The following is an 18,862-nucleotide window of genomic DNA, read 5'->3' as shown; positions in this document are numbered from 1 at the left end:
AGGGTAAGGTTTTAGCTTTATTTTTACATTTTTCGATCACAGCGCGATTTTGTCCTCCGCGATTTTGTGGTGGAACCCATTGGACATGTTTAAATCATATAATCAAAACAAGTATATCTTTTTCTCCAAAGACTATCTTTCGTACTGGGATCTCCAATGACCAGTTCACTTTTTTTTATATCTTGTCTTATTTTCACTATCAATTTATGTCACACAACAAAATCCCACCCCCCAAGCCATTTTTGCAATGTTACACAGTGTTGCACAATTACTCCTGTTTGATTCCTTCATTATTACTATTCTGCTATTGGAGTGTAACGTTTGCTGGTTTTATTATTAAACATTTGAAGTGTGTTTTATATGTGATTTGAATAGTAAACGTTTCCTCTGTCAATGTAAATGTTACAAATTTTAAATATGTAGTTATGCATAATGATAACTCTAAATTGTGGGGAAGTGGAGTTGATAAACAAGACTTTAGTATGTCAATATACAAGCAACAACACTGGAAAAAAATGTCCAATTATCTTTTCAAAGGCTGGTGCCTATTGATGTTTTGTTGATAATTTTAATCCTTCGTTAGTGATTGATCTTGCCCATATTTCAATGTCCTATTACAGTACTAGGAAATGTAGAGATAAAAGAAATATCTGCATTCAAAAAACCACCCATCATCAAGATATTTGCCTTGGGCAAATCACTTTATCCAATCCATTTTATTGGGAGGTTAAGATAGAAATCAATATGAGGAAGCGTTTTGTTTACAAAGTGTTTACATATATAAAATGCCACACACATATATAACATGCATGTGTATATGTATGTATGTATGTATGTATGTATGTATGTATATATGTATTTAGTGTCACAACCCCTGGTATGCCCAAATATGGGAGGAAGCCTACTGCTTCCTTTCTCTGTCTATCGGCTCGTCACAAGAGACCATCCAGACAGAAACCCAATATTTTTACTGTTGCCTTTGTTACATTTGTGTTGTATTTGTGCTGATAAATAAATAAAGGGAGACTAGTATAGATCTATTTCAAGCTATTTAGCTCTCATCAGCTAGCCATACCCTTACTGGGATTCGAACCTGGGCTGTATTACATATTAGGGAGATGTGTTAACCACTAAGCTAAATAGGTATGTATTTACCTATTTCCCTGGCTCAGCTGATAAAGGAGGAGAACCTTGTGGCTTCGTGGTTAACACATCTGCCTAATATGTAATACAGCCCAGGTTCGAATCCCAGTAAGGGTATGGCTAGCTGATGAGAGCTAAATAGCTTGAAATAGATCTATACTAGTCTCACTTTATTTATTTATCAGCACAAATACAACACAAATGTAACAAAGGCAACAGTAAAAATATTGGCTTTCTGTCTGGATGGTCTCTTGTGATGAGCCAATAGACAGAGAAAGGAAGCAGTATGCCTCCTCCCATATTTGGGCATACCAGGGGTTGTGATGCTAAGTACATACCTATTTCCCTGGCTCAGCTGATAAAGGAGGAGAACCTTGTGGCTTAGTGATTAGCACAACTGCCTAATATGTAATACAGCACAGGTTCAAATCCCAGTAAGGGTATGGCTAGCTGATGAGAGCTAAATAGCTTGAAATAGATCTATACTAGTCTCCCTTTATTTATTTATCAGCACAAATACAACACATATGTATATATGGGTATACATACATATATAAAATCACACACACACACACACACACACACACACACACACACACACACACACACACACACACACACACACACACACACGAGAATATAGATTTAGAGATAGAGATATTTGAGACGCGTTTCCAAGATGCCTCCATCAGTAAAGGCAGCAAAGTGGACGTTTAAATATAATTCGAGAGAACGTGTCCGCATTCTCCATAAAAGTGAAATCGGGGAACAGGTTTTCGATTTAGTTCCGGCCAGTGAAACAAACACGCGGACTCAAAAGAAATCCCCGCCCGTCGAAATCATCTGCCAGTGACACACTTAGGATACGCTTTAAATCCTCATTCCGATCTTGCGTCTCTTAACCGCAGCCAGGATTTCAATCACGGGCGTCTCTTTCTCTCTCTCTTAAGGAGCGTTTACACAATTTGGCCCTTTCTTCTCTCTTGGCCGCACCGAGGAGGTTAGCGAGGGGGAGCCCGAACCCCGCCGGGGAAAGCTGCGTCACAACAACGCTACGTGGACAGAGAACCTCCGTGGAGGATCCGCCGCGATCCTCCGGCCCAGCGCGGCGCAACGGCGGGGAAAAGTAACAAGTTCTCCCCAACGTTCCAATTTAGAACGCGGCCACGCCGCTCGGCCACGCCCCCCTCCGCCGCCCTCCTCCAATCGGGGCGTTGCTCGTCCGGCCGTTCCCTCCCACCCGGCACCTGCCTCTCGTCTCCAGCCAATGGGAAGCCCGGGGCTGAGCTCCGAATCCACCTGCGACTCCCGGGAGCCACCTGAGCGAGCGAGAAAAGCCGACAAAACCCGTTTGTGCGGCGATCTGCGTTGCGATCTTTCCCTCGGCGGCTGCTGCTCTTCTTCGGCTCTTCCTCCCGTCCCCTCCCTTCAACTCCGCCTGGGCCGCGGCAAGTTTCCCCGTCCCAACCAGCCGGGCCAGTTCTGCCACCCCCACCGCCTGCCAGACATGACACAAGAATACGACAAGTAAGTGATCGAGCTGGGCAGACTGGAAGGGGAGGAAAAAAGGGGGTGAGCCCGGGCAGGTTCGACCGGTGCGACTACCCCCTCGCCCACACTCCGCCCCCCCCCCTCCCTTGGGTTTTTTCCTCCCAGGTTAGGATTGCGGCTACTAACGGCGCAGGTTGGGGGGGCGCAAGCGATCCGAGCCGTTTCAAGGGGGTCGAGCAGCCGCCGCCGGGTCTTCCTCGCCCCGTCGTAAGATCTACTAGGCTTCCCTAGTTAAAGACCGAGCCTAGCCCTGCGATTAGCCCAAGAGGCCGTCGATCCGGATTAAGGGGGAGGCTGCGCAAGCGATCCGAGCCGTTTCAAGGGGGTCGAGCAGCCGCCGCCCCGTCGTAAGATCTACTAGGCTTCCCTAGTTAAAGACCGAGCCTAGACGAGCGATTAGCCCAAGAGGCCGTCAATCCGGATTAAAGGGGGGGGGGGTGCGCAAGCGATCCGAGTCGTTTCAAGGGGGTCGAGCAGCCGCCGCCGGGTCTTCCTCGCCCCGTCGTAAGATCTACTAGGCTTCCCTAGTTTAAGACCGAGCCTAGCCCTGCGATTAGCCAAGAGGCCGTCGACCCGGATTCAAGAGGGGTGCAATATAGGCATGCGAACAGATCGGATCCCCCCAAAATGGCCCCGTCGACGTGGAGGGGAAGCCGAGCCCCGCGTGGGGCTCCCTTTCCTCGCGAACACCTGCGCAGGAATCCGCGCCCCGGCTCCCGTTTTTAACCCAACCGACAGCCCCGCGCGTCCCTCTCTCCCAAATCCCTTCCAGCGGCCGGGAGTGTGGTGGGGCGTCGAGTCTTCGCGGCTCGTTTCCCCAGAAATCCGGGTTGTTGCGGGTTGGTTTCTGAAACGTGGGGCGGTCTCTTAACTGGGGGAGGGGGGGTGGTCTTCCTTCAGCGTCGGACTACAAGTCCCATCGTACACAGCCGCCGGGGTCGCTGGAACAGAATTGAGAGATCCTCCTGGAGGTCCGGCAGGGGCGATCGGAGACATCGAGATTTGGAGCCGAGAATCCGCGCCGGTGCGGGGGGGTCTCTCTCTGTGTGTTTGTGTGTGTGTTTGTGTGTGTTTGTGTGTGTGTCTTTGTGTGTGTGTGTGTGTGTGTGTGTGTTTGTGTGTTTGTGTGTTTGTGTGTTTGTGTGTGTGTTTGTATGTGTCTGTGTTTGTATGTGTCTGTGTTTGTGTGTGTGTTTGTGTGTGTGTGTGTTTGTGTGTGTGTGTGCTTGTGTGTGTGTGTTTGTGTGTGTTGACCTGATCACTGGTAAGAAATCGAGCTAAGGATAAACACCCCAGCCCTTCTTGGGATTCAACAAGGAAGAGAGCGCGTTAAGGGGAGCCGCTGTCTTCTCTCTTAAGGGAATCCGACGTGGGTTTGAACAGGTGCTCAACTTCGCCTAGATCCGGATTGATGTTTGCAAAACGAATCCCCGCTCTGAAATTTGAAAGCGCTGCCTGGGACAGTTGCCCCCAAGGCAGAAGCCACAACAGCAAGGGAGGCTCGGAGTGGAGGAGTGGAATGGCTTTTGGATTCTCTCCACCTTCTAATGTTCTGGGTTGACTTTTGCCAAAGTGGCTTTTTTTTTTGGATTGTGGGCTCTTTCCACTGGGAGCCATGGCTGAGAAGAGCCTGCCTTTGAAACCTGACTCCCATGCCCAGGGGGTTTGTCATCTCCCCACCCCACCCCATCTTCTCCACCACGGCCTCTTTAAATGTTGAGTGTGATGAATAATCCCTTGTCTCTCAGGAGGAGTTTAAGATCCCCACTTTCCAAAAAGGACTAGAAGAAAAATAATGTCCACTTGGAGGTTGGCTCTAACCATGAGCCTTCGCCTTGCCCAGGGCTGTCCCTTGGACTGATTTATCTAGTGTAGAAACTTAATGAAGGGCTGTGCATATTTTTTTTCCTCCTCCTCCTCCTCCTCCTTTGAAGATGAGGACAAGGGCTGGGCAATGGGAGAGTCGCCTTAACTGGGGCATCGTTACTTTGGTGTTAATTGCTTTGAATGCTGTTGATTTAAGATTTTGCTGAGACGAGGTTCCAGTAGGCCCTGATGTGCAGGCTTATTCCGTGGATATCAAAGAGACGCCTCTTAATGCCTTGTTGAAGGGGGGGGGAGGAAAAAACAAAACACGAATGGATTTTTATGAAAGTCACTCTCTAGGGAAGGTGGATTTGTCCAGGTAATTTTGCTCTTCTTGTAGATGTTTTTAAAATGACCTTATATCTGCATGGGTAAAAACATATAAAGTGATAAGTAATCTCCATCTAGCCAGGATTTTATTTTTGTGTGCGGTGACTCTAGTATGTCTGTTTTCAAGCGTTTGTGCCCTTTATTACCTGTGATAAAAGAATGGCTGTGTAAGTTCGGGGATTAGCTTTTTGGACTGATTGCATGCAAGGTGGATTTAAGAACCGCTTTAATAATACTTTTGCTTCATTTCTGGCAGCATATGGTGAAATAACTTTTTAATAAAAAAATTATGTGTTCCATGATAAAGATAGAAGGCTACATCTTTTGGGAAAGGGAAATTTATTGAAGGCAGGTTCATAGAGATGCTTATTAGGTCTTTGGCTAGGATTATATGTATGTATGTATGTATGTATGTATCTATGTGTATGTATATGTGTATATGTGTATGTATGTATGTATGTATGTATGTATGTATGTATGTATATATGTATGTATAGCTCTCTCGTTCGATTCCCAGCAAGGATATGGCTAGCTGATGAGAGCTAAATAGCTTGAAATAGATCTATACTACTCCCTTTATTTATTTATCAGCACAAATATAACTATAACTAACTATAACTATAACTATAACTATAACTATAACTATAACTATAACTATAACTATAACTATAACTATAACTATAACTATAACTATAACTATAACTATAACTATAACTATAACTATAACTATAACTATAACTATAACTATAACTATAACTATAACTATAACTATAACTATAACTATATATATATATATATATATATATATATATATATATATATATATATATATATATATATATATATATATATATATGTCACAACCCCTGGTATGCCCCAATTATGGGAGGAAGCTGCTTCCATTATCTGTCAATCGGCTCGTCACAAGAGTCCATCACAACAGAAACCCAATATTTTTACTGTTGCCTTTGTTATATTTGTGTTATATTTCTGCTGATAAATAAATAAAGGGAGACTAGTATAGATCTATTTCAAGCTATTTAGCTCTCATCAGCTAGCCATACCCTTACTGGGATTCGAACCTGTGGTGTATTGCATCTTAGGCAGACGTCTTAGCCATTAAGCTATGTGTGTGTGTGTGTGTGTGTGTGTGTTGTATTTGTGCTGATAAAAAAATAAATACAATATTTATAGAGAGACCTTTTGAGAATGCATCACTGCTTGTTCTGGCTCTGGGGACAGAACATTGCTGCAGATAGAAAGCTGTCATTCTTTGGGCTCCCAAGTTCTATATCTAATTTGATGTTTCAATAGCCATCTGGCCACGCAAGGATTTTGAAGAGTGTATTGCTGCTCCAAAACTGAATCTGTATGGATGCTGGCATCCTCTCCTCCTTCCTACTTTGCAACATGGATTTTTATCGAGCTGTCAATGCAACGTGTATGTGTTTCTCTTTGCAACTTCAGTTGCATTCAGTTGCACGCGTCCATATGTTACCGTGCAGGGTTGTTGAGGATTGGAGGTCAGCCACTGCAAAAGCTTCTTGTTCGATCTAGCGCAATGTTGCGTGGTAGTACGGATAACACGTCTCATGACAAGAGCAAATTTGATTTCTAGAACTGGAGGAGAGTTTCCTGCAGATTTAGCTAAGACAAGGTACCTCTTTCCCTTTTGGTGCTACACCGTAGTTTTACTCATCCATACCTAAAGTGGATCCCATTGTGACTGTATATGGTTTATTAATAAAGGAGAATATTTGTAACTCGGGGTTGAAATTAGGGCTCCTGGGTGCTCTCTGAGATGAGTTTGGTTGGGTTTTTTTTTGCAGATGTTTCATTACCCAAACTAGGTAACATCATCAGTGCTAGTTTGTGTAATGAAACATCTGTGAGAAAACAATCAATCTCTCAACCAGGCTACATATGGCTTACTCTGTAGTTTGTAGGTATTGTTGAAGTCACCTCCAATGATTTTTCTCTAAGACTAGAGTCGTTATGCTGAATCCTGGAATTCATCTTGCAATGACTACATTTTCCAGTGACAGCAATTAAATCACTGGGAAAACTACTCTAAAATTGTAAGGCATTAGAATGACATTTCAGCATAAGAGAAGGAGAATAACTTCTATTAATCATACTTTTTAATTGTTGGCTTTAAGGGTGCTCTGTTTTCCTTACCGAAAGACATTTCAGGGAAGACTTGACAGAATTCAGGTATATTGGCCAAGTTGTTTTTAAAGATCAAATCCAACTGCGCTGTTTGTCAAGATTTAATGTGTGCACGATTTGTAAACGCCTCTTCTCATATTCACCTAAGTGAAGCCAATACATTTAGATTTATTATGACTGAAATACCACTTCTCTATGTAGTCTTTTCCCAAAGCAGAATTTGGGAACTGGGTGCGTGGTTATTTTTCAGTAGACCAGACAATCAAAGCTATTTGCTTTTTTCAGGGTTTTGCAAATGTGACAATCTTCTGTTTAGTTCATTATCTCTAAAATTCTCAGAGATTGCTTTATCGAACCATCAAATTAAACAGCCTTTGTTTGGCAAACCTCTCTGTATTTTGGCTCTTTGTTCTCTCAACCTTTTAAAATGTTCTTGTTTCCCAGTGTTTGTTGGGGGGGAGATTGACATTTCAAATGGCTATCTGCCATTATTTATATTCCGAGTGGCACCTGTTCCTTCCCCTCCCTCCAACCACTAGTGTTAAAATATGTCTAAAAAGTATTTGCCCACCACATAGATAATTGATTGGTGAGGTATCCCTTGTTGTGATTATGTGGGTTCATAAATTCACAGAGGAACTGTCAATCATCAATCAATATCCTAACCCATACTCATTAGGTGGAAGGAAAAATACTAGACAGCTAAAATTAAATGGGCGTAATAGATTGGTGCACGCAACTCTCTGGTGGGCTAAAACTTTTTGGTAGGCAAAAAAAAATAATGAACAAGAATGTTCTGAGCTTTAAAAAGTTTTAAAAGGAAAACAAAACCCATAAATATGTTTCTTCTTTGGCTGTTTTAGCTTCACAGAGCTCTGATCAAGGAGGTGTGACCATCGATTCTTTTAAAATTGTTCCCTAAACAGCCATACAAGTCTTTAAACGTGTATTTAAAATGTCTTTCATAAGATTTGAAGGAAACTCATTTGATGCGGTAAAACTTGTCGAAAACCAAAGGTTCCTAACAGCTGCAAAGGAATTAACAACGTCCATAGATGATTAGAAAAGGAAATTTGTGGATTTAGTGTCCTTTCAAGGATACCAACTGCAGTTTGAACAAGATGGTGATTTCCTCCTTCCCTAGGGCTCTAGCTCCACCAGAGACCTCTGTCTTTACGCAGTCTCTTTGTGAGGAGGAATTGAAGGGAGCACTTGTGGGCAATCTCAAATCCTCCTCTTGTTCAGAGAGGAATGACAAAAGCTCAAGACTGGACTACTGCAATGCGCTCTACATGGGGCAGCCTTTGAAGAGCATTCGGAGACTTCAACTCGTCCAGAATGCAGCCGCGCGAGCGATTGTGGGTGCACCTCGGTACACCCACGTTACACCTATCCTCCGCGAGCTGCACTGGCTACCGATCAGTCTCCGGATACGCTTCAAAGTGCTAGTCGTAACTTATAAAGCCCTTCATGGTATTGGACCTGGGTACTTGAGAGACCGCCTGCTGCCAATTACCTCCCAAAGACCCATTAGATCACACAGATTAGGCCTCCTCCGGGTTCCGTCTACTAGCCAATGTCATCTGGCTACTACCCGGAGGAGGGCCTTCTCTGTGGCAGCTCCGGCCCTTTGGAACGAACTCCCCGCGGAGATCCGGACCCTCACCTCTCTCCAGGCCTTCCGGAAAGCCGTCAAAACCTGGCTGTGCCAGCAGGCCTGGGGTTGATGAGTTCCCCTCCCCTCTCGACTTGTATGCCTGTGTGATTTTGGTGTATTTTAATTACGTGTATTGTGTTTATGTCCCCTTTTTCCCCTTTGAGTTGTTCGCCGCCCTGAGTCCCTCCCGGAGAAGGGCGGCATACAAATAAACTAATCTGAATCTGAATCTGAGCTCTTTTGCTGGCTCTTCCTTCCACCGTGGTTACTGGCTCTGCTTTGCCTAGAACCGTCCTCAGTTCATTATGTCCTTCCCAGAACATAGCGAACTGTATTTCACTATGTCTGGGGAAAGACATAATTCCATATTCTATATTCTATGTAAGCATGACTCCAAAAAAAAAAAAAAAAGTCCTAACACTTTATCATCTGAAGAACCTTTGTATTATAACTACTTCATCCCTGTAATGCATTGCTGCTGTAATGTTTTGCTATCTTTTTTTTTTTGCAAATTATTCAAGCAGAAAACAAACGGGTACTTTATGAAGTAATTACAAGCACAATAGAGGATTTATTTGCAGATCTTGCCAAATGCTTTTTAGCATTGTATAGCTAGTTCACTCTGCCAGTCAGTCAGAACTTAAAACTTAACACAGGACAGCTGTCAAAAATATACACATTTTTGAGGGCTTTTTTTTTAAAAAAAGAAAAAAAGAAAACATGGTCTCATTTTCCTAAAAGAACCTGCCGTTTTGTTCAGAGATTGAGTTACAGCCAAACCCTGGGCTTTGTTGATAGCTCTAGAGATAATTCTTTCTACACTCCTTTTAAACAGAGCTTAGGTTAGCTTTAAGGCACTTTGAGGATTTTATTTGGGGGTGATGCAATGAGAATGATGGAGAAAACATGAAGTTAGAGTTTTGTCTTTTTTTATATATATTAGCAATGGTATAATTTGGGGGGCTCTGCCAGTTGAGACCAAATTACAGGGCCATTATTTTTTTAGGGAAAAACACCATCTGATCATAATTTCCCCTGCTACTAACTAGGCCATCTTACAAATATCTGTGTCAAATCTCATAATAACTTACCCAGAAATGAATAAGTACAATCCTTTTGACTCGTTTGTTTAATTGGGTTGTCTTTATCTAATTTTGGGAATTGTGTGGAGAACAGATTATCCTTTAACGGAGAGGTGGAAAGAAGGAAGGAGAGAAGAAAGAGAAGAAAGCGGGGTAGGAAGGAGGGAGGGAAGCAGGGAGGGAAGCAAGGAGGGAAGGAGGGAGGGAAGGAAGGAGAGAAGGAGAGAAGAAAGGAAGGAAGGAAGGAGGGAATCTAAGAGAAAAGAAAGAAAGGAAGGAGGGAAGGAGGGAAGGAAGGAGGGAATGTATGAGAGAAAGAATGGGGAAGGAGAGAGGAAAGGGAGGGGGAAGGGAAGGAGAAAAGGAGAAAAAGGAGGGAAGGAAGGAGGGAAGGAGAGAAGGAGGGAGGGAAGGAAGGGGAGTGGCAGAGAAGAAACGAGGGAAGGAAAGAGGGAGGGAGGGAAGAAGATGCCTAACTTTTGATGTCTATAACGATTCTGTTATTATGGAAATGTCTCGAAACGTAGTCAAATGTAAAGCAAAACAGTGGCGGATGTTGTATTGTCTTTTGCAATCTATTGGCTGTTGTATTTTTCTTTTACTAATTAAAAAAAAAAGATTATCCTTTAAGGTCACCAGTTCTGAACCTGTGATCCTCGGACCCCTTTGGGGGGCGGGCATGATGTCGTGATGGGGTCCGTGAAGGCTTGAAGAAATGTTAGGATTTAAAACTTGAGTTAAGTCTCTTGGGGGTCTGTGGCCATGGTTCATGGCCACAAAAGATATTTAAAGGAGGCCCATGGTGAAGAAAAGGTTCAGAAGCCACTGCTTTAGGTCATATTATGCAGAAATATTGAACTTGCGAAATTTCACACATTTTTAACTCACTACTGTAAGAAACTCACATCCAAAGCCTGATTCTGACTGAGGTGTTGGATGAAATTTGTTCTACCTTAAGCAGAAGTAGTTGGAAAAGAGGCGAAGGACTAAAAAAACCGAAATACTACGAGAAAACTAAGGTGGCTTTGGGTAGAATCTCCCCTAATAGAACCTTTCACAGCTCTTCCTAGCCTTCCAACAGCAGGAAGACACTTCATTGGCTTCCTAGATATCTTGGTGTGCTCTTCCATATGCTACCCAGATTGTGCTTCACCTATTTCACTAAACCACAATAGGAGCTGTTTTAGTACAGTGTATATTCTCCCCACCCTTTCAGCTCTGGTTCATTAAAGAAACCATATTTTGTTTAAATGACTATGGAGATTCTCAGTCATCCAAGTCATGGTTTTCTCAAAGGTCCTTTTTCACCGACGTGTTTTGTTTAATTTAAACTATTAAACCATATAAGTGAATATCTGTAGTGTCAGCCAATAGTAACTTTACAGATAGCAATAGCATTTAGACTTATATGCCGCTTCACAGTGCTTTTACAGCCCTCTCTAAGCAGTTTACAAAGTCAGCCTATTGTCCCTCAACAATCTGGGTCCTCATTTTACTGACCTTGGAAGGATGGAAGGCTGAGTCAACCTTGAGCCGGGTCTGGTGAGATTCGAACTGCCAAACTGCTGGCAGCCGGCAGTCAACAAAAGTGGCCTGCAGTACTGCATTCTAACCACTGAGCCACCACAGCTCTTGGTGTCGGACAGTTCTTAAATCCAAGACTTTCTGGTTAAAATACATTTTCGACTATAGCTATTTGGAGGACTAGCGTCCATCAAAATATTTTATAATGCAGGTGTCTTTTGGGGAATGGATGGCTTTCTTGTTGAAGTAGTAGGAATAATCAAACTGTCCTGTACTGTTTGGACCGAATTAATCCTAAATTTGTTATTGAACTGCAGCAGCTCGCATAGGAAGATAGGAGACTCTGAGCAGGAGACTCTGAGCAGGAGCATAATCTTGATGCAACATCTACTAATCACTGGGTGGTTGTTATGTAGATGAGGGCAGCTTTAATCTGCTGGATAAATCATGCATATTATTCATGACTCTTTGTTAGAGGATAAGGGAGGGAATTAAGTAGAAAGTGTTGCACAGGACGACTCACACATTTTGGGAATCCTTGGTGACTGTATGGGCCGAGCTTCCAGATGAAGGACATCAAACAGCAACTGGGCAATCTTAACTGTCCCATTAAATATAGCAGAGCAACCTGTAAATGATGCACTTGCCTTGGCTTCAGAAGCAAGTAGAATTTTAGTTTGGTCATATAATAGATTAAGGTGGAAATTAGGCAGGCAAAGGAATTAGTAGAGAAAGAGGACTGACAGAAAGCAACAACTGCATTTACCTGGTGGAATCAAGATAGCAATAGCAATAGCAGTTAGACTTATATACTGCTTCATAGGGCTTTCAGCCGTCTCTAAGCGGTTTACAGAGTCAGCATATCGCCCCCACAATCTGGGTCCTCATTTCACCCACCTCGGAAGGATGGAAGGCTGAGTCAACCTTGAGCCGGTGAGATTTGAACTGCTGAACTGCAGATAGCAGTCAGCTGAAGTGGCCTGCAGTACTGCACTCTACCCACTGCGCCACCTCGGCTCTTGTCTGATGTTTTCAGTTGCTAACAACTGGTCAGTGAGTCTGCTTAAAGTGCACCCCGTTTCTAGCCTACCCTTTCTGCTGTTAGAAAAACAGAATCACCCGTCTTGGGGATGCCAGTCTAATTTCAGCCAACGAAGACACCATTTCAATATATTTGATGTGACTCATAAAACAAATAGATGTCCAGACAGGATAATGTAGTAGAAAGGAGACTGGATAATGTCATGGTCCCACATAATAAAAGATTTTAGAGCTGTGCTTATTTAAAGGAGAAAAGGTGATTTGGAATACACCTTGCACCCGTCAGCTGCTACTTAAAGAAACTGACTCTTCCCACGGGGCACAGACGGTGGCAGACATACAATCAGTGGTGGGTTGCTCCGGGTTCGGCCTGGTTTTGGCTGAACCGGTAGTAGTGGCGGCAGGAGGCCCTGCCCACCCGCCCGGATGCTTCTGCGCATGTGCAGAAGTTTGGGTGCGCAAGCGCAGACCGGAGCGTCCCCCAAACCGGTAGTAAAAATATTTGCAAGCCACCACTGCATACAATCCCAGGAAAATATGCTTTTGATTTAAGGAAATGCTGACTGGCCTGATGTGAAACACCCACACGCATTCCAAGTCACCCTTCAAAGCCAGATCTCTGCATAGTATTTTAAAAAGTAACCACTAGAACTTAAGACTTTCATCATGGAATTAAATTTTTAGCTACTTTAGGACTTGTAAAATATGGATTTTGAAGACAGTACTTGTTGAGTTGAGTTTATTCAATTTGCATGCCGCCCTATTCCTGAGAGACTCAGGGCGCAACTAAATGGACTAAATAAAATATCTCCACTCTTTTTAAGAGCAGTCACCCAGTGTTTCTCAACCTTGGCAACTTGAAGATGTCCGGATTTCAACTCCCAGAATTCCCCAGCCAGCATTCGCTGGCTGGGGAATTCTGGAACTTGAAGTCCAGACATCTTCAAGTTGCCAAGGTTGAGAAACACTGAAGTAGCCTGTTCTAGATGTTACCTGTGGATTTTTAATAGGACAAAACCTTTTTCAGAAGAGTATACAGATCAGAGGTGGGATTCAGCAGGTTCTGACCAGTTCTGGAGAACCAGTAGCAGAAATTTTGAGTAGTTCGGAGAACCGGTAAATGCCACCTCTGACTGGCCCCGCCCACATCTATTCCTTGCCTCCCGAGTCCCAGGTGATCAGGAGGAAATGGGGGATTTTGCAGTATCCTTCCCCTATAAGAGCCGAGGTGGCGCAGTGGTTAAATGCAGCACTGCAGGCTACTTCAGCTGACGGCAGTTCAGCAGTTCGGCTGTTCAAATCTCACCGGCTCAAGGTTGACTCAGCCTTCCATCCTTCCGAGGTGGGTGAAATGAGGACCCGGATTGTTGTTGGGGGCAATACGCTGACTCTGTAAACTGCTTAGAGAGGGCTGAAAGCCCTATGAAGCGGTATATAAGTCTAACTGCTATTGCTATTGCTACAGTGAGGTGGGAATGGAGATTTTACAGTATTCTTCCCCTGCCACGTCCACCAAGCCACACCCACCAAGCCACTCCCAGAGAACCAGTAGTAAAAATATTTGAATCCCACCAATGGTACAGATGGTAAATCAGATGAAGGTGGGAAAAATATATTGCTTGAAAGGCATTATTTGGATTTTCAGGAATGGTGATAAATCCCAAAGTGCCCCTTAGGCTGTATACCTTTCACCAGGTTATATAATTTGGCTTAATCCATCTGGCCAGTGATTTAAGATACTATTTAATCCATTGTTTCATTTGGGATATGCTGAAATAGAGTAGTGAATATTACACCATGTCTCCGTTTTTAAGGTATCTCTGCTGAGAATTTTCATGAAAATACTATGTAAGTAACGTGGGAGAAAAATATATCCTGTGTGAAATCCCCCACGATTGCCCTATGGAGCAGTGGAGACTACTACTGGCTTCAGTGGTGGGTTTCAAAATTTTTCAGAACCTCTTCTGTAGGTGTGGCCTGCTTTCCGGGTCCACTGGTGGAACCTCTTCTAACCGGTTCGGTAGATTTGACGAACCGGTTCTACCGAACTGGTGCGAACCGGTAGGAACCCACCTCTGACTGGCTTCCACCGCTAGAAATAAATTCTATCCAGATTGAAAACTTCAGAGAAATCTGAAGGCGATTTTCTGGCCTTCTCGAACTTAAATTGTAGCCCAGAGTAAATAAAGCTTTCTCTGTTCTATAATCTGAAAGTTTGAACGATAGAATTGGAAAGGACTTCAGAGGTTATTTTATTCTGCCTCACTGCTGAAGGACTTTGCACAGAGGATCTCTCAACTGCTTCCGTGAAGGAGAATATAGACCGGTCCATGAAATGGGCTGTTGTGCTGGCTGTTCGCTTTGATTGGCTGGAAACTCCTCCAAATATAGAGCTTGAATCTGTGTGGTTCGAGCCATTGGTTCTGATCATTGCCACCAGGGGTGGGTTTCTCGCCCCGTTCCAACCGGTTCGGTTGGAACGGGGCCGGCGGCGTCCTCGTGCACGCGCGCGGTGCACGCATGCGTACTAGCGCCTGTGCGATGCTCCAGCTGCTCCTGGAGGATCGCGCAGGCGCTGTATGCGTTCTGCGCATGCGTGGAAGCGCAGAACTCGTCAAAACCGGGTAAGAAACGCGGGCGGGCGGGTGGATCCTTCGGCGTTCCCGGAAGTTACTTACTTCCGGGTTCGCCGACCAACCGGTTCGTGGGGACCGCCGCGAACCGCCTGAAACCCACCCCTGATTGCCACCACAGGTCAATTGCAACAATTTTACTTCTTCCTCAATATGACAACCTGAAGTCTACAGTCATACCTCCCGTCCGTCTTCTCTCCTGCAGGCAAACATGTTCCTTGCGGGAACTTGATTTCCCATCCTCACATCAATTTGGTTGCCCTTTTCTGAATTCCCCTCATTTATTTATGTCCCTTTTAGACTGCAGTGCCAAGAACAACGTGCTACTCCAATGTTATCTAAGCAAAGCAGAGCAGTTTGGGACAATTTCTTCCCGTGCTCTATGCTCTGTTTCTGGACTCTGTGTTAATATAGTCCAAAATAGCATTTGCTCTCTTTGCAACCTCATTATAACTATTGGCTCATGTTCAACTTACAATCTTCTACAGAACACCCAGTTATTTTTCAAATATGCTACTATACCAAGCCAGGTGCTCCCCATCCTATACTTATACCCTTTCTTTTCACTCCCTAGCTTTAGGATTTCGCAAATCTCCCAATTAAGTTCAGTCTTGTTTGTTTTGGCCCATTGTCCAAGTCTGACTAAGTCTTTCTTCTTCCTCTTCTAAATTGTTAACCCCTTCTAGGTTGGGCCATCTGAAAATTCACTAATCATCTGCGTACAGGTCGTTAATATAAAGTTTGGACAGCTGGAGCCTCGTGGTATTCCTCTTGATATTATTACTCTGCAAGTTGATGTAGAATCTAGTGTGAGTACTTTGTGGAAATGGCTATTCAGTGAATTATAAAACCAACAATTATATCATCTGGGTCACATTTTAGCAATAGCAATAGCAGTTAGACTTATATTTTATCCTTTCTAAAAAAAGGGACATATGTGATGAAGAGTGAGAATAGAATAGAATAACAGAGTTGGACGGGACCTTGGAGGTCTTCTAGTCCAACCCCCTGCCTAGGCAGGAAACCCTACACGACTTCAGACAAATGGTTATCCAACATCTCTTCTTAAAAACTTCCAGTGTTGGAGCATTCATGACTTCTGGAGGCAAGTTGTTCCACTGATTAATTGTTCTAACTGTCAGGAAATTTCTCCACAGTTCTAAGTTCCTTCTCTCTTTGATTAGTTTCCACCCATTGCTTCTTGATCTACCCTCAGGTGCTTTGGAGAATAGACTCCCTCTTCTCTGTGGCAACCCCTGAGATATTGGAAGACTGATATCATGTCTCCCCTGGTCCTTCTTTTCATTAAACTAGACATACCCAGTTCCTGAAACCGTTCTTCATACGTTTTAGCCTCCAGTCCCCTAATCATCTTTGTTGCTCTTCTCTGCACTCTTTCTAGAGTCTTCACATCTTTTTTAGATTGTGGTGACCAAACTGAATGCCATAGTCCAAGTATGGCCTTATCAAGGCATTATAAAGTGGTATTAACACTTCATGGGATCTTGAGTCTATCCCTCTGTTTATGCAGCCTAGAACTGTGTTGGCTTTTTTGGCAGCTGCTGCACATGGCTGGCTCCTATTTAAATGGTTGTCCACTAGGACTCCAAGATCCCTCTCACAGTTACTACTGTTGAGCAAGGTACCACCTATACGGTACCTGTGCATTTCGTTTTTCTTGCCTAAATGTAGAACCTTATTTGATATCCATTTTCTCCAGCCAGATGGCATTTAGATGTTTGGGAACTATTGGTTTGGTATTGTGGAAATTATAGGTCCCTCCCAACATCAGTGATTGACAAAAGAGTGTCCTTTGTAGGTTTCTGCTACTTGGGCTTCAAGGACTGATAGTATCTTATGTTTACATGTGGTTCCAGCCCTTCCAGAAATATACGGTATGAAGCAAAACTCTTGATTCTGTCTTAAATGTTAACTAAATCTTGTGCATGCTCAAGGACAAACTGTGTTTTAACTGGTTTAAAGCCAGCTCAAGCAGCATTATCTCATCTGTTAGGGACAAAGCAGATATTGGATAAACAGCATTTTAGAAATTACCTTTAAAAATATGTTGAATATTTTAACACATTTACTAGGCCAAAGAAAGCCTTGTAGATAGTCAGTATTACTCTGTGCAAGTTTCCTTCTACGCACCTAATTTGTTTGTTTGTTTATTCGTTCATTCCTTCGATTTCTATAGCTGCCCATCATAATCAACTTGATTCTGGATAGCTATAGAAATCAAATAAATAGATAAATAAGTGTGCATGCTGAAATAAGAAATAAATAGAGTTTAATCCAACCGAGATGCCAGAAATGGAAAGTCTCAGTTGAATTGGAACCGAAATGTGGATTTCGAGGGCAAAAATGATCGTATCGGTGTTGCCTTTCACACTGTTTTAGGCACAAGTTGAATTGATGGGAAGATTGTTGGCTAGAGGAGATTTCTGAATGTATCCAGCACAGGTGAGACTATAGGTAGCTCTGAATTGCTGTGTTCTAGCTCAGGGATCCCCAACCCCCCATCTGTGGACTGGCACTGGTTCATGAAAACAAGCAAAGCCCATCGCTGGGATGCAGGCACCAAGAAAAACTACATCCCCCTCCAGTCCACAGAAAAAACTTTCTCCATTCAACCGGTTCTTGGTGCCCCAAAGGTTGGGGGCCTCTGCTCACTAGATGAGAGAAAGCTTTGAGAATCTCTCCAAAACATAGAAATCAAGTTGATATTTTTTAAAATAGAGGGGTTTGTCTGTTTGCCTTTTGCTTTTCAAGTTGGCATTACTTGTTCTACAACAATTAACTCCTCTGGACCTGTTTCTATAAATGTGTTGACTTTAAGTTTTAAGCTTAATGGGAGATCATAATTTATTGTAAAAACAAATGTCTCTTACATATTAAATTCCAGCTAGGTTTTATACCTGTTATCTACCTGTAGCTCAAATCCCCAGGGATGACTGTGAGGCTTTGACTAATTATCTGATTTGATGTCAGGCAGATACCAGCAGGTCCTTACATCCTTAAAGCACATAAGAAATCTCAGAGGTGTGCAAGCAGAGTCCTAGGGCTGTCTGTCCTTCTCATTTGGGTACCGTAAGCAGAACTCCTTCAGAAAATGTCACCAAACTTGAAATTTTAATAGGCCGAAGTGGAAAATGCTCAATTATAATGGGGATAATCATATAACTGCATCACACCTAAATAATGACATTACATTTCTCTTTCTGTCATGGCCCAATCTGATATTCATCAGTGGCTCATTGCAAGACCAAATCGATTTTTGAGCTTACAACAGGTTGTAAATCCCTTCAATATTCTAAACATTTCTCCAAATTTTGGCTGACCAAGGCTGATGGGGAAATTCCTGAAATTCCAGCGCATGTGAAAGTTACAGTTTCACGGCCCTAGAAAAACATTGAAAAATGAATGGGATCCTAAGTCACCGTGTGTAATTTCCAAAGTTTGATCATCGATGGCGAATGAAAATGAAAATATTTTGCCTCCTTGGATTCCTACAAAATAGAATTGGGCTAGTAACACTGTACGTTGTGTAATAATAAAGTTGAACGTCAAATTCCATGGTTCCACCACAAAACCGCGGTAGACTAAAGCGCGCTCGACGAAAGCGCGTACCTGACGTCATCACAGCGTGACGAAAACATCACGCTGTGAGCGGTAAAGTTAAAATTAACGCGAAAACCTTACCCTAACCCCCCCAAACCTAACCTTAAACCTAACCCTAAACCTAACCCTAAACCTAACCCTTAACCTAACCCTAAACCTAACCCTAAACCTAACCCTTAACCTAACGCTAACCCTTAACCTAACCCTAAACCTAACCCTAACGCTTAACGTAACCCTAAACCTAA

The 18,862-nt window shown here is 43.3% G+C and overlaps 1 protein-coding gene across 4 annotated transcripts in view; it reads left to right on the top strand.

Annotated features, from left to right (window-relative positions):
* The first annotated feature begins 2,498 nt into the window (after nt 1–2,498).
* The window catches only part of GRHL1 (grainyhead like transcription factor 1), a 93,079-nt gene continuing 76,715 nt past the window's right edge, over nt 2,499–18,862 (top strand). For 2 of the 4 annotated variants that reach the window (XM_087702759.1, XM_087702760.1), the window contains exon 1: nt 6,381–6,547. In XM_087702759.1, the coding sequence (XP_087558885.1) occupies nt 6,483–6,547 (65 nt within the window). In that variant the 5' untranslated portion in view covers nt 6,381–6,482. Of the gene's footprint in view, nt 2,671–4,724; nt 4,880–6,380; nt 6,548–18,862 lie in introns of those variants that run through there. The other 2 variants (XM_087702762.1, XM_087702761.1) reach the window with 2 other exon arrangements.

Source organism: Thamnophis sirtalis, unplaced genomic scaffold (genome assembly GCF_051295495.1).
Source record: "Thamnophis sirtalis isolate CommonGarterSnake01/CBP01778 unplaced genomic scaffold, rThaSir2_p1.2 scaffold_16, whole genome shotgun sequence".
Lineage (NCBI taxonomy): Eukaryota > Metazoa > Chordata > Lepidosauria > Squamata > Natricidae > Thamnophis > Thamnophis sirtalis.
Note: the sequence above shows the minus strand (reverse complement) of the source record. Positions and strands in the feature narration are given on the sequence as shown.